The 23025-nt window shown below is 37.1% G+C and overlaps 1 protein-coding gene across 1 annotated transcript in view; it reads left to right on the forward strand.

Moving 5' to 3' along the window:
* The window catches only part of LOC310896945 (E3 SUMO-protein ligase RanBP2-like), a 45063-nt gene extending 44072 nt beyond the window's left edge, over positions 1-991 (forward strand). Inside the window, exon 29 of the mRNA XM_083829943.1 lies at positions 827-991. Coding sequence (XP_083686069.1) covers positions 827-976 — 150 coding nt within the window. The 3' untranslated portion in view covers positions 977-991. The remainder of the gene's footprint in view (positions 1-826) is intronic.
* Positions 992-23025: the final 22034 nt, after the last annotated feature.

Here is a 23025-nt window from a genome sequence, read left to right on the forward strand (position 1 = left end):
GACCTAAATGCTGACAGGCAAATTGCTACGTAAACTCTTTTGACCATTGCTCCTTCAGTGAATTGCAGTTCTGATGCTCTTGAGTCTGATGAAAATCATCTGCTTCCTAGTCTCAGTAAAATCTTTGTCCTCCTCTTTTGTGCAAACTGAAGTATTCACAGAGGACTTACATGATGATCGGGATGTTTGTTGTATCCATAGAGTACGTTACTTATATTTAAATGGAGGTTATAGTTTGCCTCGTATTCTTTTCTCACAGAGCATGGTCAGTAACAGTGTCATTCTTTCGAGAAGAAAACTTTCACCCTCTCTATTTCCAAGGCCATTAGACCATTCTTGAAACATGCACTCCATTTTTTGTGTCATTTCTTTATGAGAAGTAATCAAATACGTAGTGCCTATATCCCTAAAGAGGTATTGTGCTTATTCTTCCCCTGTAAGCGGAAAGGTTGGGCCGCAAGTCAACAAAGAGCCACGACTATTTTATTTATCCAGGCAGAGGTTGCCTGGAGAGGTTGAGGAGTCCCCGTCCTTGAAGATCTTCACAAGCTGCCTGGACGTGGTCCTGGGCAGCCTGCTCTGGGTGGCCCTGTTTAAACAAGATGGTTGGACCAGATGGTCTCCAGAGGTCCCTTCCCACCTCGGCCATCCCGTGATTTGTTGAGGAAGTGGACAGTGATTTTGTTTCTATCACTGTCCATGCTGAGAAGAAAAAAATTGAACTTTTAATCATTTAGCAATCACATCAAATGATTTCAGTGTGATGGTTAAGTCAAAAAGTGAGTTTTGAATCTACAGCTATTTGAATGGTTTTTGATTCTTTCAGTTAAGTGACGCGAACGAACAGAACAAGAAGTTAGATGATGGAGCAAGAAGCATGCAAGCTCAGTTAGATAATTTAAAGGTAAGGTTTCTTCTTACAGGTACCTTCTTCTGTTATAGTTATGCAAGCCTTATAAAGCATTGTGTAATGTAGTTTGGAGAAATTGAGAATCTTGATTCAAATTTTTTCTCGCAAAACCTTTCACTTGTAATTCTGCTGTCCCTGACTGTTTTGAAAGTTTATGGTCAGTTTCAAGTCACCTTGCTCCTGCTCCATCCCAAGCTGAGCAAGCCTTTCCTAGGCTTGGTTAACTCTAAAGGTTCGGCCTTTTCAATGGAAGTAGTTGAGCAGTCCGCTTGGAGCCTATCTGTAGCATTTTTCTTTGTTGATGAGATCGTTTCTATATTTACCACTAAAGTCCTTTTTGCAGCATGATAACAGTCTGAGAGCGAGGCTTAAGAAAATGTAGCGGATGGCTGAATTGTTAGTGCAAAAGACAGCACTTCTGAACAAGGCGCTATTTTCACATAGAAGATTCTCACAGTTTCTGAGAAAAGGAACGTTATTTTCTGAAAACATTTGTTTTATACTCAGCTTCAAAGCCTCAGTGTTGTTTTTTTTTCAGAATCTGCTGGCATATATTTAATTATATTACAAATTCCCAGTGAGGGGGAGAAAAGACACATTCCTTGGTTTCTTTTTCAAGACGCACAGGTTTTTGACTGTTACAAGTAATTGTCATTTCAGTTTTCCTTTGTTGCTGTTTTTTGTCTGTTTTTGCTTATAATTTAATGGTATGTCCTGGTATTAAATTATATTATTAAATTATGTTATAAAATATTATATTAAAAGATAACTATGTTGAGTTTCACAAGGTTTTTTTTTTTTTTCCAATTCAATGAAATGTAACAAGTATTGGATACATTCCTGGACATTGCAGGACAGGTGTTTAAGTACAGGTGAACTAAAGCGTCTTAACTATCAGCAGTGAATGGTTAGAATATTTGAAAGATTCAAGAAAGAGAGAATTGGGCATGTTTGTGGTTAAAATGGATGCTAAGAAGAAAAGCTAAGTGTAAACAAAAGCTTTGACATTTGTTTTCATTCACAGTTCTTTCCCACATGTGACTTAACTGAGGAATGTACAATTGAGAAGATCTAGGTATTTTCTGGAAAAAAATAAGATCCATAGGCTGTACGCCGTGGCTCCCATTTTCTTTCTATTTCTTCTTACTACGTGGTGTGGATGTTGCTTTCTTCACTACTGGTTGTATGTGCAGATTGGACCATGCAGAATTACAAATTTGATCTTTGGAAGTTTGTCCTGTTATTTTAACAGGAAAATGGAACTTAGTTGAGAATTATTTCTAAAATACGCTCTTGTTAATCATGCTTTAACATTTGATATTTCTATAGCAACCTGGTACCGAAATGAACCGAATGAAAGAAACCTTGAGAGGAGTGGCTGAGGAAAATAGTAAACTGAAGTCATCATTTAAGTCTGTGATGGATGAGAATGATTCCCTAAAAAAACAGGCAAGATTAATTATTTCCTGTTATTAGTAGCTTTAGAAGTTACAGTCAACAATTTTAAACGTTTGAACAAGTTGTTTGCAAAATTGCTGATTTTGTTTCTGTAAGACAAGAATTGTGTGAATGGTTGTAATTACTTTCTGCTTCATTTTCTAGCACGTGAAATTTAGTCTCTCAGATCTTTTCCAGTATTAAAGAAATTAGAGTTAGTCCTCTGACCCTGTAGCAACAGGTGATTTTAGGAAAGACTAACCATATCCTTTGAAGCAAACTGAGATTGGATAGAGAGAAAGTATTTTATAATGGAAGCCACCCTGTGCTGAATTGCTCTGCTGATTCTATTAAATAAAAAGTAGTATGTGTATTTCTAATTCCATGATTACTCAGTATCTTCAGTTATTTTTGAAAGTGTTAATTAAAGGAATATTTTCTCTGTTCTTAAAGACACGCTGAGACAGTGGTTCACAATAATACAGAGTTAAAGTTTTCTTCTCACTTGACTTAAATCTGACCTAAATGCTGACAGGCAAATTGCTACGTAAACTCTTTTGACCATTGCTCCTTCAGTGAATTGCAGTTCTGATGCTCTTGAGTCTGATGAAAATCATCTGCTTCCTAGTCTCAGTAAAATCTTTGTCCTCCTCTTTTGTGCAAACTGAAGTATTCACAGAGGACTTACATGATGATCGGGATGTTTGTTGTATCCATAGAGTACGTTACTTATATTTAAATGGAGGTTATAGTTTGCCTCGTATTCTTTTCTCACAGAGCATGGTCAGTAACAGTGTCATTCTTTCGAGAAGAAAACTTTCACCCTCTCTATTTCCAAGGCCATTAGACCATTCTTGAAACATGCACTCCATTTTTTGTGTCATTTCTTTATGAGAAGTAATCAAATACGTAGTGCCTATATCCCTAAAGAGGTATTGTGCTTATTCTTCCCCTGTAAGCGGAAAGGTTGGGCCGCAAGTCAACAAAGAGCCACGACTATTTTATTTATCCAGGCAGAGGTTGCCTGGAGAGGTTGAGGAGTCCCCGTCCTTGAAGATCTTCACAAGCTGCCTGGACGTGGTCCTGGGCAGCCTGCTCTGGGTGGCCCTGTTTAAACAAGATGGTTGGACCAGATGGTCTCCAGAGGTCCCTTCCCACCTCGGCCATCCCGTGATTTGTTGAGGAAGTGGACAGTGATTTTGTTTCTATCACTGTCCATGCTGAGAAGAAAAAAATTGAACTTTTAATCATTTAGCAATCACATCAAATGATTTCAATGTGATGGTTAAGTCAAAAAGTGAGTTTTGAATCTACAGCTATTTGAATGGTTTTTGATTCTTTCAGTTAAGTGACGCGAACGAACAGAACAAGAAGTTAGATGATCGAGCAAGAAGCATGCAAGCTCAGTTAGATAATTTAAAGGTAAGGTTTCTTCTTACAGGTACCTTCTTCTGTTATAGTTATGCAAGCCTTATAAAGCATTGTGTAATGTCGTTTGGAGAAATTGAGAATCTTAATTCAAATTTTTTCTCGCAAAACCTTTCACTTGTAATTCTGCTGTCCCTGACTGTTTTGAAAGTTTATGGTCAGTTTCAAGCCACCTTGCTCCTGCTCCATCCCAAGCTGAGCAAGCCTTTCCTAGGCTTGGTTAACTCTAAAGGTTCGGCCTTTTCAATGGAAGTAGTTGAGCACTCCGCTTGGAGCCTATCTGTAGCATTTTTCTTTGTTGATGAGATCGTTTCTATATTTACCACTAAAGTCCTTTTTGCAGCATGATAACAGTCTGAGAGCGAGGCTTAAGAAAATGTAGTGGATGGCTGAATTGTTAGTGCAAAAGACAGCACTTCTGAACAAGGCGCTATTTTCACATAGAAGATTCTCACAGTTTCTGAGAAAAGGAACGTTATTTTCTGAAAACATTTGTTTTATACTCAACTTCAAAGCCTCAGTGTTGTTTTTTTTCAGAATCTGCTGGCATATATTTAATTATATTACAAATTTCCAGTGAGGGGGAGAAAAGACACATTCCTTGGTTTCTTTTTCAAGACGCACAGGTTTTTGACTGTTACAAGTAATTGTCATTTCAGTTTTCCTTTGTTGCTGTTTTTTGTCTGTTTTTGCTTATAATTTAATGGTATGTCCTGGTATTAAATTATATTATTAAATTATGTTATAAAATATTATATTAAAAGATAACTATGTTGAGTTTCACAAGGTTTTTTTTTTTTTTCCAATTCAATGAAATGTAACAAGTATTGGATACATTCCTGGACATTGCAGGAAAGGTGTTTAAGTACAGGTGAACTAAAGTGTCTTAACTATCATCAGTGAATGGTTAGAATATTTGAAAGATTCAAGAAAGAGAGAATTGGGCATGTTTGTGGTTAAAATGGATGCTAAGAAGAAAAGCTAAGTGTAAACAAAAGCTTTGACATTTGTTTTCATTCACAGTTCTTTCCCACATGTGACTTAACTGAGGAATGTACAATTGAGAAGATCTAGGTATTTTCTGGAAAAAAAATAAGATCCATAGGCTGTACGCCGTGGCTCCCATTTTCTTTCTATTTCTTCTTAATACGTGGTGTGGATGTTGCTTTCTTCACTACTGGTTGTATGTGCAGATTGGACCATGCAGAATTACAAATTTGATCTTTGGAAGTTTGTCCTATTATTTTAACAGTAAAATGGAACTTAGTTGAGAATTATTTCTAAAATACGCTCTTGTTAATCATGCTTTAACATTTGATATTTCTATAGCTATATATGACAGAAATGAACCGAATGAGAGAAACCGTGATAGAAGTGGGTAAGGAAAATAGCACACTGAAGTCATCGTATAACACTGTGATGGATGAGAATGAATCCCTAAAAAAACAGGCAAGATTAATTATTTCCTGTTATTAGTAGCTTTAGAAGTTACAGTCAACAATTTTAAACGTTTGAACAAGTTGTTTGCAAAATTGCTGATTTTGTTTCTGTAAGACAAGAATTGTGTGAATGGTTGTAATTACTTTCTGCTTCATTTTGTAGCACGTGAAATTTAGTCTCTCAGATCTTTTCCAGTATTAAAGAAATTAGAGTTAGTCCCCTGACCCTGTAGCAACAGGTGATTTTAGGAAAGACTAACCATATCCTCTGAAGCAAACTGAGATTGGATAGAGAGAAAGTATTTTATAATGGAAGCCACCCTGTGCTGAATTGCTCTGCTGATTCTATTAAATAAAAAGTAGTATGTGTATTTCTAATTCCATGATTACTCAGTATCTTCAGTTATTTTTGAAAGTGTTAATTAAAGGAATATTTTCTCTGTTCTTAAAGACACGCTGAGACAGTGGTTCACAATAATACAGAGTTAAAGTTTTCTTCTCACTTGACTTAAATCTGACCTAAATGCTGACAGGCAAATTGCTACGTAAACTCTTTTGACCATTGCTCCTTCAGTGAATTGCAGTTCTGATGCTCTTGAGTCTGATGAAAATCATCTGCTTCCTAGTCTCAGTAAAATCTTTGTCCTCCTCTTTTGTGCAAACTGAAGTATTCACAGAGGACTTACATGATGATCGGGATGTTTGTTGTATCCATAGAGTACGTTACTTATATTTAAATGGAGGTTATAGTTTGCCTCGTATTCTTTTCTCACAGAGCATGGTCAGTAACAGTGTCATTCTTTCGAGAAGAAAACTTTCACCCTCTCTATTTCCAAGGCCATTAGACCATTCTTGAAACATGCACTCCATTTTTTGTGTCATTTCTTTATGAGAAGTAATCAAATACGTAGTGCCTATATCCCTAAAGAGGTATTGTGCTTATTCTTCCCCTGTAAGCGGAAAGGTTGGGCCGCAAGTCAACAAAGAGCCACGACTATTTTATTTATCCAGGCAGAGGTTGCCTGGAGAGGTTGAGGAGTCCCCGTCCTTGAAGATCTTCACAAGCTGCCTGGACGTGGTCCTGGGCAGCCTGCTCTGGGTGGCCCCGTTTAAACAAGATGGTTGGACCAGATGGTCTCCAGAGGTCCCTTCCCACCTCGGCCATCCCGTGATTTGTTGAGGAAGTGGACAGTGATTTTGTTTCTATCACTGTCCATGCTGAGAAGAAAAAAATTGAACTTTTAGCAATCACATCAAATGATTTCAGTGTGATGGTTAAGTCAAAAAGTGAGTTTTGAATCTACAGCTATTTGAATGGTTTTTGATTCTTTCAGTTAAGTGACGCGAAAGAACAGAACAAGAAGTTAGAAGATCGAGCAAGAAGCATGCAAGCTCAGTTAAATGATTCAAAGGTAAGGTTTCTTCTTCCAGGTACCTTCTTCCTTTATAGTTAACAAGTGAAATATAATTCATTGTTACGTTTTATTGTAGCAGAAGCATGCATTGGTAATGACACAGAAGTCTAATGATTCAGGACAAGTGGTGCGCTCACGTAAACGTGGTATGGAGAAAAATGAGACAGGAGCATCAAAAAGTGATAAGGTAAGGACTGGGCAAGGTGAAAGATCTGTTTGAAAGACTTTAGGCAGTAGAACGTTATGTATCTGCTAGAAATTAGAAAATGCTAGAAATTAGAAAAATAAAATAATTTTTATTGATTTTTTTTAGTGAGTTAATTACAGTAGGAATAGGTAGACACTATATTGGGAGAAACAGTCAACTGAAAGAATAAAGTATGTTGCTAAAAATGTCTTTTGAATTTTATATTGTGTATGTACATGTTTTTTGCTTATTTAGCTATGTTTTCTTCTTCCTCTCATGTTATCTCTCAACTATGAATTAAAATTATATTCTGCCTGCACTGTAACTGTTTTCTTCTGCTGTGTCAGAGCAAATCTTAAACTTATTCTGGTTACTGCTACAGTACAACACTGTCCTTTATGAATAAAACCAGCTGAAATGTAGTTAGAGAAGTCAGATAACAAATTTTAATTTGATAAGCCAGAGATGATTGTACTGCTGTTATACTTTGGGGAAATGGTCTTTAATGTGGGAAAGGATAAATGCAGTGTTCATATATAGTTCCAAAAGGATCACCTTGTTTTCCTTAAAATACCTTCTTGCATCACTTAATGAAATACTTTCTGTCTCCATGTTATTCCAGTCAGTAGCAAGTCCTCTGCTAGTACTCTGCCAACATTTCCCGACTGGTAATGACTTTCTCCCGCTAGAGGCTAAACTGAAATGAGAGAGAGATATTCACACCATTCTACTTGATCTATATCAGATGCCTTAAAACTGTACTGTCTCTATATAGCCAACATATTTCTCTGTGTACGTAGGTTTTAGCGTACTTTAGTCGCAAGTGATATATGAGCAGCATCAGTAGTTATAATTCTGAGTGAAGAGAAGAACAGTTGTCTGAAGGTAGATACAAGAAGACCTGTGAAGGTTTTAAAGAGCTGTTTGTGCAGCCTGTCTTCAGGAACCTCTGGATACCTTTCACAGAGTTTTTCTGTACAGTTGTAGTAGAGGGACAGAATGACAATGTCATGAAGTCTTTATTCTTCTAACGGTGCTACTTACACAGTTAAAATTTAGCATAAGTAGATTGTATGAAATAAAGCAAAGGAGTGTATCACATGTATCAAAATGAGGATTTCCACATGCACAGATCATTAAGCCATTGAGGGAGGATGCACAAGCCATTGAGGGAGTATGTAGATACAGGAAAAAAAGGGAGAAAGGTGTCAGGGGAGCAGGACCTCAACTTTCAATAGGGAAGGAATGTGTTAAGATAGATGGTTCAAATCCGTAAAAGTGATTTTAAAGATGTCTTTAGAAAAAACACAAGTGGCTTTAAAAGTGTCACACAGGTTAGAGAAGTGTTGAAAAGCCAGGAGCAGTTAGTGGTTATCTGTAAAAACTTGTGGAGGTCAAGTGGAGTCAACTAGAAAAATCTGATGCCGTTCTTTTCAAATGGGAAAGAGTTACACAGCCATCAACTTAATGTTGGTTCTCAGCTAAATAAATAAATATATGTCCTGGCAAGCTATGAACAAACCATGCGAAGTGCCATGCCAAAAACACTGCAGTAAATGGCAACGAGCTTGTGTTAATCCTAAATTGTCAAATCAGTGTGATTTCCATTAGGACAAGGTAACAGGCATGGCTAGTAGAGGAGTACTAGTTATATGTATGTCTAGACTTTGCTGTATTGTTTCTGGTACAGTTTTACGTGGCGTTTTCATAATCATATTAGAAAAGTATGACAGCTGAAATAAGGTTGGTGGTAAGGTGTAGTGAGACAGTGTTTCACAGCTGAAGGAATGTACATAGTAGATTCTGGAATAGTCTCTTTTGGGTCCAGTATTGGGTGTTTTCAGTGAGAAGTGTGATGGTGAGAAAGAGCACGCTTGTTAAACTTGAAGCGAATAGCAAGCGAGGGAGAATTTCAAGCATGCTGAAAAAGAAGGTTAGGATTAAAATTGATCTTGACAAATTGAAGAGGTAGTAGGTCTGAGAAAAGCGCAATGCTTCAGAGGCAAGAGTGTGCAGTATTGCATTTGAACAGAAATATCATCTGTACACATGCAGGGTGATGAACAAATGCAGGGACACGTGAACATGCCAATCTTTGGCTACATAAAAGGCTGCCACAAAGAGAAAGAAAGTAATCTTTTTTTTTTCCATGTCTGTGATAGAAGTAGTGGCAGGGTAAGTATGAGGAAAAACTAGATTAAAACAAAAGCAGTCAACCACTGGGTCAGAGAGGTCAGTAAGACTGGTGCTTCCAGTATTTGCAGGTCTTCAGAACAGACTAGACAAACATTTGGCGGGAATGAAGTGATACAGTTGATTATGATATGGATGGTACCCGATTTAATAATGGAATTGGATGGTTTAGACATCCTGGCACCACCTACAGCAACCCAGTGGCCTGTGAAATTATTGCCAAATCCCTGAAGCACTGTGAAATTATTGTCAAACCCCGAATATGCAAGCCTTATAAAGCATTGTGTAACGTAGTTTGGAGAAATTGAGAATCTTAACTCAAATTTTTTCTCGCAAAACCTTTCACTTGTAATTCTGCTGTCCCTGACTGTTTTGAAAGTTTATGGTCAGTTTCAAGCCACCTTGCTCCTGCTCCATCCCAAGCTGAGCAAGCCTTTCCTAGGCTTGGTTAACTCTAAAGGTTCGGCCTTTTCAATGGAAGTAGTTGAGCTGTCCGCTTGGAGCCTACCTGTAGCATTTTTGTTTGTTGATGAGATCGTTTCTATATTTACCACTAAAGTCCTTTTTGCAGCATGATAACAGTCTGAGAGCGAGGCTTAAGAAAATGTAGTGGATGGCTGAATTGTTAGTGCAAAAGACAGCACTTCTGAACAAGGCGCTATTTTCACATAGAAGATTCTCACAGTTTCTGAGAAAAGGAACGTTATTTTCTGAAAACATTTGTTTTATACTCAGCTTCAAAGCCTCAGTGTTGGTTTTTTTTTTCAGAATCTGCTGGCATATATTTAATTATATTACAAATTTCCAGTGAGGGGGAGAAAAGACACATTCCTTGGTTTCTTTTTCAAGACGCACAGGTTTTTGACTGTTACAAGTAATTGTCATTTCAGTTTTCCTTTGTTGCTGTTTTTTTGTCTGTTTTTGCTTATAATTTAATGGTATGTCCTGGTATTAAATTATATTATTAAATTATGTTATAAAATATTATATTAAAAGATAACTATGTTGAGTTTCACAAGGTTTTTTTTTTTTTCCAATTCAATGAAATGTAACAAGTATTGGATACATTCCTGGACATTGCAGGACAGGTGTTTAAGTACAGGTGAACTAAAGCGTCTTAACTATCAGCAGTGAATGGTTAGAATATTTGAAAGATTCAAGAAAGAGAGAATTGGGCATGTTTGTGGTTAAAATGGATGCTAAGAAGAAAAGCTAAGTGTAAACAAAAGCTTTGACATTTGTTTTCATTCACAGTTCTTTCCCACATGTGACTTAACTGAGGAATGTACAATTGAGAAGATCTAGGTATTTTCTGGAAAAAAAATAAGATCCATAGGCTGTACGCCGTGGCTCCCATTTTCTTTCTATTTCTTCTTACTACGTGGTGTGGATGTTGCTTTCTTCACTACTGGTTGTATGTGCAGATTGGACCATGCAGAATTACAAATTTGATCTCTGGAAGTTTGTCCTGTTATTTTAACAGGAAAATGGAACTTAGTTGAGAATTATTTCTAAAATACGCTCTTGTTAATCATGCTTTAACATTTGATATTTCTATAGCAACCTGATACCGAAATGAACCGAATGAAAGAAACCTTGAGAGGAGTGGCTGAGGAAAATAGTAAACTGAAGTCATCATTTAAGTCTGTGATGGATGAGAATGATTCCCTAAAAAAACAGGCAAGATTAATTATTTCCTGTTATTAGTAGCTTTAGAAGTTACAGTCAACAATTTTAAACGTTTGAACAAGTTGTTTGCAAAATTGCTGATTTTGTTTCTGTAAGACAAGAATTGTGTGAATGGTTGTAATTACTTTCTGCTTCATTTTCTAGCACGTGAAATTTAGTCTCTCAGATCTTTTCCAGTATTAAAGAAATTAGAGTTAGTCCTCTGACCCTGTAGCAACAGGTGATTTTAGGAAAGACTAACCATATCCTCTGAAGCAAACTGAGATTGGATAGAGAGAAAGTATTTTATAATGAAAGCCACCCTGTGCTGAATTGCTCTGCTGATTCTATTAAATAAAAAGTAGTATGTGTATTTCTAATTCCATGATTACTCAGTATCTTCAGTTATTTTTGAAAGTGTTAATTAAAGGAATATTTTCTCTGTTCTTAAAGACACGCTGAGACAGTGGTTCACAATAATACAGAGTTAAAGTTTTCTTCTCACTTGACTTAAATCTGACCTAAATGCTGACAGGCAAATTGCTACGTAAACTCTTTTGACCATTGCTCCTTCAGTGAATTGCAGTTCTGATGCTCTTGAGTCTGATGAAAATCATCTGCTTCCTAGTCTCAGTAAAATCTTTGTCCTTCTCTTTTGTGCAAACTGAAGTATTCACAGAGGACTTACATGATGATCGGGATGTTTGTTGTATCCATAGAGTACGTTACTTATATTTAAATGGAGGTTATAGTTTGCCTCGTATTCTTTTCTCACAGAGCATGGTCAGTAACAGTGTCATTCTTGCGAGAAGAAAACTTTCACCCTCTCTATTTCCAAGGCCATTAGACCATTCTTGAAACATGCACTCCATTTTTTGTGTCATTTCTTTATGAGAAGTAATCAAATACGTAGTGCCTATATCCCTAAAGAGGTATTGTGCTTATTCTTCCCCTGTAAGCGGAAAGGTTGGGCCGCAAGTCAACAAAGAGCCACGACTATTTTATTTATCCAGGCAGAGGTTGCCTGGAGAGGTTGAGGAGTCCCCGTCCTTGAAGATCTTCACAAGCTGCCTGGACGTGGTCCTGGGCAGCCTGCTCTGGGTGGCCCTGTTTAAACAAGATGGTTGGACCAGATGGTCTCCAGAGGTCCCTTCCCACCTCGGCCATCCCGTGATTTGTTGAGGAAGTGGACAGTGATTTTGTTTCTATCACTGTCCATGCTGAGAAGAAAAAAATTGAACTTTTAATCATTTAGCAATCACATCAAATGATTTCAATGTGATGGTTAAGTCAAAAAGTGAGTTTTGAATCTACAGCTATTTGAATGGTTTTTGATTCTTTCAGTTAAGTGACGCGAACGAACAGAACAAGAAGTTAGATGATCGAGCAAGAAGCATGCAAGCTCAGTTAAATGATTTACAGGTAAGGTTTCTTCTTACAGGTACCTTCTTCCTTTATAGTTAACAAGTGAAATATAATTCATTGTTACATTTTATTGTAGCAGAAGCATGCATTGGTAATGGCACAGAAGTCCAATGATTCGGGAGATGGGTTGCGCTCACGTAAACGTGGTAACGAGAAAAATGAGACAGGAGCATCAAAAAGTGATAAGGTAAGGACTGGGCAAGGTGAAAGATCTGTTTGAAAGACTTTAGGCAGTAGAACGTTATGTATCTGCTAGAAATTAGAAAATGCTAGAAATTAGAAAAATAAAATGATTTTTATTGATTTTTTTTTAGTGAGTTAATTACAGTAGGAATAGGTAGACACTATATTGGGAGACACAGATAGTCAACTGAAAGAATAAAGTATGTTGCTAAAAATGTCTTTTGAATTTTATATTGTGTATGTATATGTTTTTTGCTTATTTAGCTGTTTTCTTCTTCCTCTCATGTTATCTCTCAACTATGAATTAAAATTATATTCTGCCTGCACTGTAACTGTTTTCTTCCGCTGTGTCAGAGCAAATCTTAAACTTATTCTGGTTACTGCTACAGTACAACACTGTCCTTTATGAATAAAACCAGCTGAAATGTAGTTAGAGAAGTCAGATAACAAATTTTAATTTGATAAGCCAGAGATGATTGTACTGCTGTTATACTTTGGGGAAATGGTCTTTAATGTGGGAAAGAATAAATGCAGTGTTCATATATAGTTCCAAAAGGATCACCTTGTTTTCCTTAAAATACCTTCTTGCATCACTTAATGAAATACTTTCTGTCTCCATGTTATTCCAGTCAGTAGCAAGTCCTCTGCTAGCACTCTGCCAACATTTCCCGACTGGTAATGACTTTCTCCCGCTAGAGGCTAAACTGAAATGAGAAAGAGAGATATTCACACCATTCTACTTGATCTATATCAGATGCCTTAAAACTGTACTGTCTCTATATAGCCAACATATTTCTCTGTGTACGTAGGTTTTAGCGTACTTTAGTCGCAAGTGATATATGAGCAGCATCAGTAGTTATAATTCTGAGTGAAGAGAAGAACAGTTGTCTGAAGGTAGATACAAGAAGACCTGTGAAGGTTTTAAAGAGCTGTTTGTGCAGCCTGTCTTCAGGAACCTCTGGATACCTTTCACAGAGTTTTTCTGTACAGTTGTAGTAGAGGGACAGAATGACAATGTCATGAAGTCTTTATTCTTCTAACGGTGCTACTTACACAGTTAAAATTTAGCATAAGTAGATTGTATGAAATAAAGCAAAGGAGTGTATCACATGTATCAAAATGAGGATTTCCACATGCACAGATCATTAAGCCATTGAGGGAGGATGCACAAGCCATTGAGGGAGTATGTAGATACAGGAAAAAAAGGGAGAAAGGTGTCAGGGGAGCAGGACCTCAACTTTCAATAGGGAAGGAATGTGTTAAGATAGATGGTTCAAATCCATAAAAGTGATTTTAAAGATGTCTTTAGAAAAAACACAAGTGGCTTTAAAAGTGTCACACAGGTTAGAGAAGTGTTGAAAAGCCAGGAGCAGTTAGTGGTTATCTGTAAAAACTTGTGGAGGTCAAGTGGAGTCAACTAGAAAAATCTGATGCCGTTCTTTTCAAATGGGAAAGAGTTACACAGCCATCAACTTAATGTTGGTTCTCAGCTAAATAAATAAATATATGTCCTGGCAAGCTATGAACAAACCATGCGAAGTGCCATGCCAAAAACACTGCAGTAAATGGCAACGAGCTTGTGTTAATCCTAAATTGTCAAATCAGTGTGATTTCCATTAGGACAAGGTAACAGGCATGGCTAGTAGAGGAGTACTAGTTATATGTATGTCTAGACTTTGCTGTATTGTTTCTGGTACAGTTTTACGTGGCGTTTTCATAATCATATTAGAAAAGTATGACAGCTGAAATAAGGTTGGTGGTAAGGTGTAGTGAGACAGTGTTTCACAGCTGAAGGAATGTACATAGTAGATTCTGGAATAGTCTCTTTTGAGTCCAGTATTGGGTGTTTTCAGTGAGAAGTGTGATGGTGAGAAAGAGCACGCTTGTTAAACTTGAAGCGAATAGCAAGCGAGGGAGAATTTCAAGCATGCTGAAAAAGAAGGTTAGGATTAAAATTGATCTTGACAAATTGAAGAGGTAGTAGGTCTGAGAAAAGCGCAATGCTTCAGAGGCAAGAGTGTGCAGTATTGCATTTGAACAGAAATATCATCTGTACACATGCAGGGTGATGAACAAATGCAGGGACACGTGAACATGCCAATCTTTGGCTACATAAAAGGCTGCCACAAAGAGAAAGAAAGTAATCTTTTTTTTTTCCATGTCTGTGATAGAAGTAGTGGCAGGGTAAGTATGAGGAAAAACTAGATTAAAACAAAAGCAGTCAACCACTGGGTCAGAGAGGTCAGTAAGACTGGTGCTTCCAGTATTTGCAGGTCTTCAGAACAGACTAGACAAACATTTGGCAGGAATGAAGTGATACAGTTGATTATGATATGGATGGTACCCGATTTAATAATGGAATTGGATGGTTTAGACATCCTGGCACCACCTACAGCAACCCAGTGGCCTGTGAAATTATTGCCAAATCCCTGAAGCACTGTGAAATTATTGTCAAACCCCGAATATGCAAGCCTTATAAAGCATTGTGTAACGTAGTTTGGAGAAATTGAGAATCTTAACTCAAATTTTTTCTCGCAAAACCTTTCACTTGTAATTCTGCTGTCCCTGACTGTTTTGAAAGTTTATGGTCAGTTTCAAGCCACCTTGCTCCTGCTCCATCCCAAGCTGAGCAAGCCTTTCCTAGGCTTGGTTAACTCTAAAGGTTCGGCCTTTTCAATGGAAGTAGTTGAGCAGTCCGCTTGGAGCCTATCTGTAGCATTTTTGTTTGTCGATGAGATCGTTTCTATATTTACCACTAAAGTCCTTTTTGCAGCATGATAACAGTCTGAGAGCGAGGCTTAAGAAAATGTAGTGGATGGCTGAATTGTTAGTGCAAAAGACAGCACTTCTGAACAAGGCGCTATTTTCACATAGAAGTTTCTCACAGTTTCTGAGAAAAGGAACGTTATTTTCTGAAAACATTTGTTTTATACTCAGCTTCAAAGCCTCAGTGTTGTTTTTTTTCAGAATCTGCTGGCATATATTTAATTATATTACAAATTTCCAGTGAGGGGGAGAAAAGACACATTCCTTGGTTTCTTTTTCAAGACGTACAGGTTTTTGACTGTTACAAGTAATTGTCATTTCAGTTTTCCTTTGTTGCTGTTTTGTTTGCTTATAATTTAATGGTATGTCCTGGTATTAAATTATATTATTAAATTATGTTATAAAATATTATATTAAAAGATAACTATGTTGAGTTTCACAAGGTTTTTTTTTTTCCAATTCAATGAAATGTAACAAGTATTGGATACATTCCTGGACATTGCAGGACAGGTGTTTAAGTACAGGTGAACTAAAGCGTCTTAACTATCAGCAGTGAATGGTTAGAATATTTGAAAGATTCAAGAAAGAGAGAATTGGGCATGTTTGTGGTTAAAATGGATGCTAAGAAGAAAAGCTAAGTGTAAACAAAAGCTTTGACATTTGTTTTCATTCACAGTTCTTTCCCACATGTGACTTAACTGAGGAATGTACAATTGAGAAGATCTAGGTATTTTCTGGAAAAAAATAAGATCCATAGGCTGTACGCCGTGGCTCCCATTTTCTTTCTATTTCTTCTTAATACGTGGTGTGGATGTTGCTTTCTTCACTACTGGTTGTATGTGCAGATTGGACCATGCAGAATTACAAATTTGATCTTTGGAAGTTTGTCCTGTTATTTTAACAGGAAAATGGAACTTAGTTGAGAATTATTTCTAAAATACGCTCTTGTTAATCATGCTTTAACATTTGATATTTCTATAGCAACCTGATACCGAAATGAACCGAATGAAAGAAACCTTGAGAGGAGTGGCTGAGGAAAATAGTAAACTGAAGTCATCATTTAAGTCTGTGATGGATGAGAATGATTCCCTTAAAAAACAGGCAAGATTAATTATTTCCTGTTATTAGTAGCTTTAGAAGTTACAGTCAACAATTTTAAACGTTTGAACAAGTTGTTTGCAAAATTGCTGATTTTGTTTCTGTAAGACAAGAATTGTGTGAATGGTTGTAATTACTTTCTGCTTCATTTTCTAGCACGTGAAATTTAGTCTCTCAGATCTTTTCCAGTATTAAAGAAATTAGAGTTAGTCCCCTGACCCTGTAGCAACAGGTGATTTTAGGAAAGACTAACCATATCCTTTGAAGCAAACTGAGATTGGATAGAGAGAAAGTATTTTATAATGGAAGCTACCCTGTGCTGAATTGCTCTGCTGATTCTATTAAATAAAAAGTAGTATGTGTATTTCTAATTCCATGATTACTTAGTATCTTCAGTTATTTTTGAAAGTGTTAATTAAAGGAATATTTTCTCTGTTCTTAAAGACACGCTGAGACAGTGGTTCACAATAATACAGAGTTAAAGTTTTCTTCTCACTTGACTTAAATCTGACCTAAATGCTGACAGGCAAATTGCTACGTAAACTCTTTTGACCATTGCTCCTTCAGTGAATTGCAGTTCTGATGCTCTTGAGTCTGATGAAAATCATCTGCTTCCTAGTCTCAGTAAAATCTTTGTCCTTCTCTTTTGTGCAAACTGAAGTATTCACAGAGGACTTACATGATGATCGGGATGTTTGTTGTATCCATAGAGTACGTTACTTATATTTAAATGGAGGTTATAGTTTGCCTCGTATTCTTTTCTCACAGAGCATGGTCTGTGACAGTGTCATTCTTGCGAGAAGAAAACTTTCACCCTCTCTATTTCCAAGGCCATTAGACCATTCTTGAAACATGCACTCCATTTTTTGTGTCATTTCTTTATGAGAAGTAATCAAATACGTAGTGCCTATATCCCTAAAGAGGTATTGTGCTTATTCTTCCCCTGTAAGCGGAAAGGTTGGGCCGCAAGTCAACAAAGAGCCACGACTATTTTATTTATCCAGGCAGAGATTGCCTGGAGAGGTTGAGGAGTCCCCGTCCTTGAAGATCTTCACAAGCTGCCTGGACGTGGTCCTGGGCAGCCTGCTCTGGGTGGCCCCGTTTAAACAAGATGGTTGGACCAGATGGTCTCCAGAGGTCCCTTCCCACCTCGGCCATCCCGTGATTTGTTGAGGAAGTGGACAGTGATTTTGTTTCTATCACTGTCCATGCTGAGAAGAAAAAAATTGAACTTTTAGCAATCACATCAAATGATTTCAATGTGATGGTTAAGTCAAAAAGTGAGTTTTGAATCTACAGCTATTTGAATGGTTTTTGATTCTTTCAGTTAAGTGGCATGTACGAATACAACAAGAAGTTAGAAGATCATGCAAGAAGCATGCAAGCTCAGTTAAATGATTTACAGGTAAGGTTTCTTCTTCCAGGTACCTTCTTCCTTTATAGTTAACAAGTGAAATATAATTCATTGTTACATTTTATTGTAGCAGAAGCATGCATTGGTAATGGCACAGATGTCCAATGTGTCAGGAGGAGTGGTGTACCAACGTAAACGTGGTAACGAGGAAAAAGAGACAGCAATATCAAAAAGTGCTAAGGTAAGAATTGGGCAAGGTGAAAGATCTGTTTGAAAGACTTTAGGCAGTAGAACGTTATGTATCTGCTAGAAATTAGAAAATGCTAGAAATTAGAAAAATAAAATTTTTATTGTTTTTTTTAGTGAGTTAATTACAGTAGGAATAGGTAGACACTATATTGGGAGACACAGATAGTCAACTGAAAGAATAAAGTATGTTGCTAAAAATGTCTTTTGAATTTTATATTGTGTATGTATATGTTTTTTGCTTATTTAGCTGTTTTCTTCTTCCTCTCATGTTATCTCTCAACTATGAATTAAAATTATATTCTGCCTGCACTGTAACTGTTTTCTTCTGCTGTGTCAGAGCAAATCTTAAACTTATTCTGGTTACTGCTACAGTACAACACTGTCTTTTATGAATAAAACCAGCTGAAATGTAGTTAGAGAAGTCAGATAACAAATTTTAATTTGATAAGCCAGAGATGATTGTACTGCTGTTATACTTTGGGGAAATGGTCTTTAATGTGGGAAAGAATAAATGCAGTGTTCATATATAGTTCCAAAAGGATCACCTTGTTTTCCTTAAAATACCTTCTTGCATCACTTAATGAAATACTTTCTGTCTCCATGTTATTCCAGTCAGTAGCAAGTCCTCTGCTAGCACTCTGCCAACATTTCCCGACTGGTAATGACTTTCTCCCGCTAGAGGCTAAACTGAAATGAGAAAGAGAGATATTCACACCATTCTACTTGATCTATATCAGATGCCTTAAAACTGTACTGTCTCTATATAGCCAACATATTTCTCTGTGTACGTAGGTTTTAGCGTACTTTAGTCGCAAGTGATATATGAGCAGCATCAGTAGTTATAATTCTGAGTGAAGAGAAGAACAGTTGTCTGAAGGTAGATACAAGAAGACCTGTGAAGGTTTTAAAGAGCTGTTTGTGCAGCCTGTCTTCAGGAACCTCTGGATACCTTTCACAGAGTTTTTCTGTACAGTTGTAGTAGAGGGACAGAATGACAATGTCATGAAGTCTTTATTCTTCTAACGGTGCTACTTACACAGTTAAAATTTAGCATAAGTAGATTGTATGAAATAAAGCAAAGGAGTGTATCACATGTATCAAAATGAGGATTTCCACATGCACAGATCATTAAGCCATTGAGGGAGGATGCACAAGCCATTGAGGGAGTATGTAGATACAGGAAAAAAAGGGAGAAAGGTGTCAGGGGAGCAGGACCTCAACTTTCAATAGGGAAGGAATGTGTTAAGATAGATGGTTCAAATCCATAAAAGTGATTTTAAAGATGTCTTTAGAAAAAACACAAGTGGCTTTAAAAGTGTCGCACAGGTTAGAGAAGTGTTGAAAAGCCAGGAGCAGTTAGTGGTTATCTGTAAAAACTTGTGGAGGTCAAGTGGAGTCAACTAGAAAAATCTGATGCCGTTCTTTTCAAATGGGAAAGAGTTACACAGCCATCAACTTAATGTTGGTTCTCAGCTAAATAAATAAATATATGTCCTGGCAAGCTATGAACAAACCATGCGAAGTGCCATGCCAAAAACACTGCAGTAAATGGCAACGAGCTTGTGTTAATCCTAAATTGTCAAATCAGTGTGATTTCCATTAGGACAAGGTAACAGGCATGGCTAGTAGAGCAGTACTAGTTATATGTATGTCTAGACTTTGCTGTATTGTTTCTGGTACAGTTTTACGTGGCGTTTTCATAATCATATTAGAAAAGTATGACAGCTGAAGTAAGGTTGGTGGTAAGGTGTAGTGAGACAGTGTTTCACAGCTGAAGGAATGTACATAGTAGATTCTGGAATAGTCTCTTTTGGGTCCAGTATTGGGTGTTTTCAGTGAGAAGTGTGATGGTGAGAAAGAGCACGCTTGTTAAACTTGAAGCGAATAGCAAGCGAGGGAGAATTTCAAGCATGCTGAAAGAGAAGGTTAGGATTAAAATTGATCTTGACAAATTGAAGAGGTAGTAGGTCTGAGAAAAGCGCAATGCTTCAGAGGCAAGAGTGTGCAGTATTGCATTTGAACAGAAATATCATGTGTACACGTACAGGGTGATGAACAAATGCAGGGACACGTGAACATGCCAATCTTTGGCTACATAAAAGGCTGCCACAAAGAGAAAGAAAGTAATCTTTTTTTTTTCCATGTCTGTGATAGAAGTAGTGGCAGGGTAAGTATGAGGAAAAACTAGATTAAAACAAAAGCAGTCAACCACTGGGTCAGAGAGGTCAGTAAGACTGGTGCTTCCAGTATTTGCAGGTCTTCAGAACAGACTAGACAAACATTTGGCAGGAATGAAGTGATACAGTTGATTATGATATGGATGGTACCCGATTTAATAATGGAATTGGATGGTTTAGACATCCTGGCACCACCTACAGCAACCCAGTGGCCTGTGAAATTATTGCCAAATCCCTGAAGCACTGTGAAATTATTGTCAAACCCCGAATATGCAAGCCTTATAAAGCATTGTGTAACGTAGTTTGGAGAAATTGAGAATCTTAATTCAAATTTTTTCTCGCAAAACCTTTCACTTGTAATTCTGCTGTCCCTGACTGTTTTGAAAGTTTATGGTCAGTTTCAAGCCACCTTGCTCCTGCTCCATCCCAAGCTGAGCAAGCCTTTCCTAGGCTTGGTTAACTCTAAAGGTTCGGCCTTTTCAATGGAAGTAGTTGAGCTGTCCGCTTGGAGCCTATCTGTAGCATTTTTGTTTGTCGATGAGATCGTTTCTATATTTACCACTAAAGTCCTTTTTGCAGCATGATAACAGTCTGAGAGCGAGGCTTAAGAAAATGTAGTGGATGGCTGAATTGTTAGTGCAAAAGACAGCACTTCTGAACAAAGCGCTATTTTCACATAGAAGTTTCTCACAGTTTCTGAGAAAAGGAACGTTATTTTCTGAAAACATTTGTTTTATACTCAGCTTCAAAGCCTCAGTGTTGGTTTTTTTCAGAATCTGCTGGCATATATTTAATTATATTATAAATTCCCAGTGAGGGGGAGAAAAGACACATTCCTTGGTTTCTTTTTCAAGACGCACAGGTTTTTGACTGTTACAAGTAATTGTCATTTCAGTTTTCCTTTGTTGCTGTTTTTTGTCTGTTTTTGCTTATAATTTAATGGTATGTCCTGGTATTAAATTATATTATTATAATATAAAATATTATATTAAAAGATAACTATGTTGAGTTTCACAAGGGTTTTTTTTTTCCAATTCAATGAAATGTAACAAGTATTGGATACATTCCTGGACATTGCAGGACAGGTGTTTAAGTACAGGTGAACTAAAGCGTCTTAACTATCAGCAGTGAATGGTTAGAATATTTGAAAGATTCAAGAAAGAGAGAATTGGGCATGTTTGTGGTTAAAATGGATGCTAAGAAGAAAAGCTAAGTGTAAACAAAAGCTTTGACATTTGTTTTCATTCACAGTTCTTTCCCACATGTGACTTAACTGAGGAATGTACAATTGAGAAGATCTAGGTATTTTCTGGAAAAAAATAAGATCCATAGGCTGTACGCCATGGCTCCCGTTTTCTTTCTATTTCTTCTTAATACGTGGTGTGGATGTTGCTTTCTTCACTACTGGTTGTATGTGCAGATTGGACCATGCAGAATTACAAATTTGATCTTTGGAAGTTTGTCCTATTATTTTAACAGTAAAATGGAACTTAGTTGAGAATTATTTCTAAAATACGCTCTTGTTAATCATGCTTTAACATTTGATATTTCTATAGCTTTATAGGACAGAAATGAACCGAATGAGAGACGCCTTGAGAGGAGTGGCTCAGGAAAATAGTAGACTGAAGTCATCATTTACCTGTGTGATGGTGGAGAATGATTTCCTAAAAAATCAGGCAAGATTAATTATTTCCTGTTATTAGTAGCTTTAGAAGTTACAGTCAACAATTTTAAACGTTTGAACAAGTTGTTTGCAAAATTGCTGATTTTGTTTCTGTAAGACAAGAATTGTGTGAATGGTTGTAATTACTTTCTGCTTCATTTTCTAGCACGTGAAATTTAGTCTCTCAGATCTTTTCCAGTATTAAAGAAATTAGAGTTAGTCCTCTGACCCTGTAGCAACAGGTGATTTTAGGAAAGACTAACCATATCCTCTGAAGCAAACTGAGATTGGATAGAGAGAAAGTATTTTATAATGGAAGCCACCCTGTGCTGAATTGCTCTGCTGATTCTATTAAATAAAAAGTAGCGTGTGTATGTCTAATTCCATGATTACTCAGTATCTTCAGTTATTTTTGAAAGTGTTAATTAAAGGAATATTTTCTCTGTTCTTAAAGACACGCTGAGACAGTGGTTCACAATAATACAGAGTTAAAGTTTTCTTCTCACTTGACTTAAATCTGACCTAAATGCTGACAGGCAAATTGCTACGTAAACTCTTTTGACCATTGCTCCTTCAGTGAATTGCAGTTCTGATGCTCTTGAGTCTGATGAAAATCATCTGCTTCCTAGTCTCAGTAAAATCTTTGTCCTTCTCTTTTGTGCAAACTGAAGTATTCACAGAGGACTTACATGATGATCGGGATGTTTGTTGTATCCATAGAGTACGTTACTTATATTTAAATGGAGGTTATAGTTTGCCTCGTATTCTTTTCTCACAGAGCATGGTCAGTGACAGTGTCATTCTTGCGAGAAGAAAACTTTCACCCTCTCTATTTCCAAGGCCATTAGACCATTCTTGAAACATGCACTCCATTTTTGTGTCATTTCTTTATGAGAAGTAATCAAATACGTAGTGCCTATATCCCTAAAGAGGTATTGTGCTTATTCTTCCCCTGTAAGCGGAAAGGTTGGGCCGCAAGTCAACAAAGAGCCACGACTATTTTATTTATCCAGGCAGAGGTTGCCTGGAGAGGTTGAGGAGTCCCCGTCCTTGAAGATCTTCACAAGCTGCCTGGACGTGGTCCTGGGCAGCCTGCTCTGGGTGGCCCCGTTTAAACAAGATGGTTGGACCAGATGGTCTCCAGAGGTCCCTTCCCACCTCGGCCATCCCGTGATTTGTTGAGGAAGTGGACAGTGATTTTGTTTCTATCACTGTCCGTGCTGAGAAGAAAAAAATTGAACTTTTAATCATTTAGCAATCACATCAAATGATTTCAATGTGATGGTTAAGTCAAAAAGTGAGTTTTGAATCTACAGCTATTTGAATGGTTTTTGATTCTTTCAGTTAAGAGGCATGTACGAATACAACAAGAAGTTAGAAGATCATGCAAGAAGCATGCAAGCTCAGTTAAATGATTTACAGGTAAGGTTTCT

The sequence above is a fragment of the Anser anser genome (genome assembly GCF_964211835.1).
Source record: "Anser anser genome assembly, chromosome: 1".
Classification (NCBI taxonomy): Eukaryota; Metazoa; Chordata; class Aves; order Anseriformes; family Anatidae; genus Anser; species Anser anser.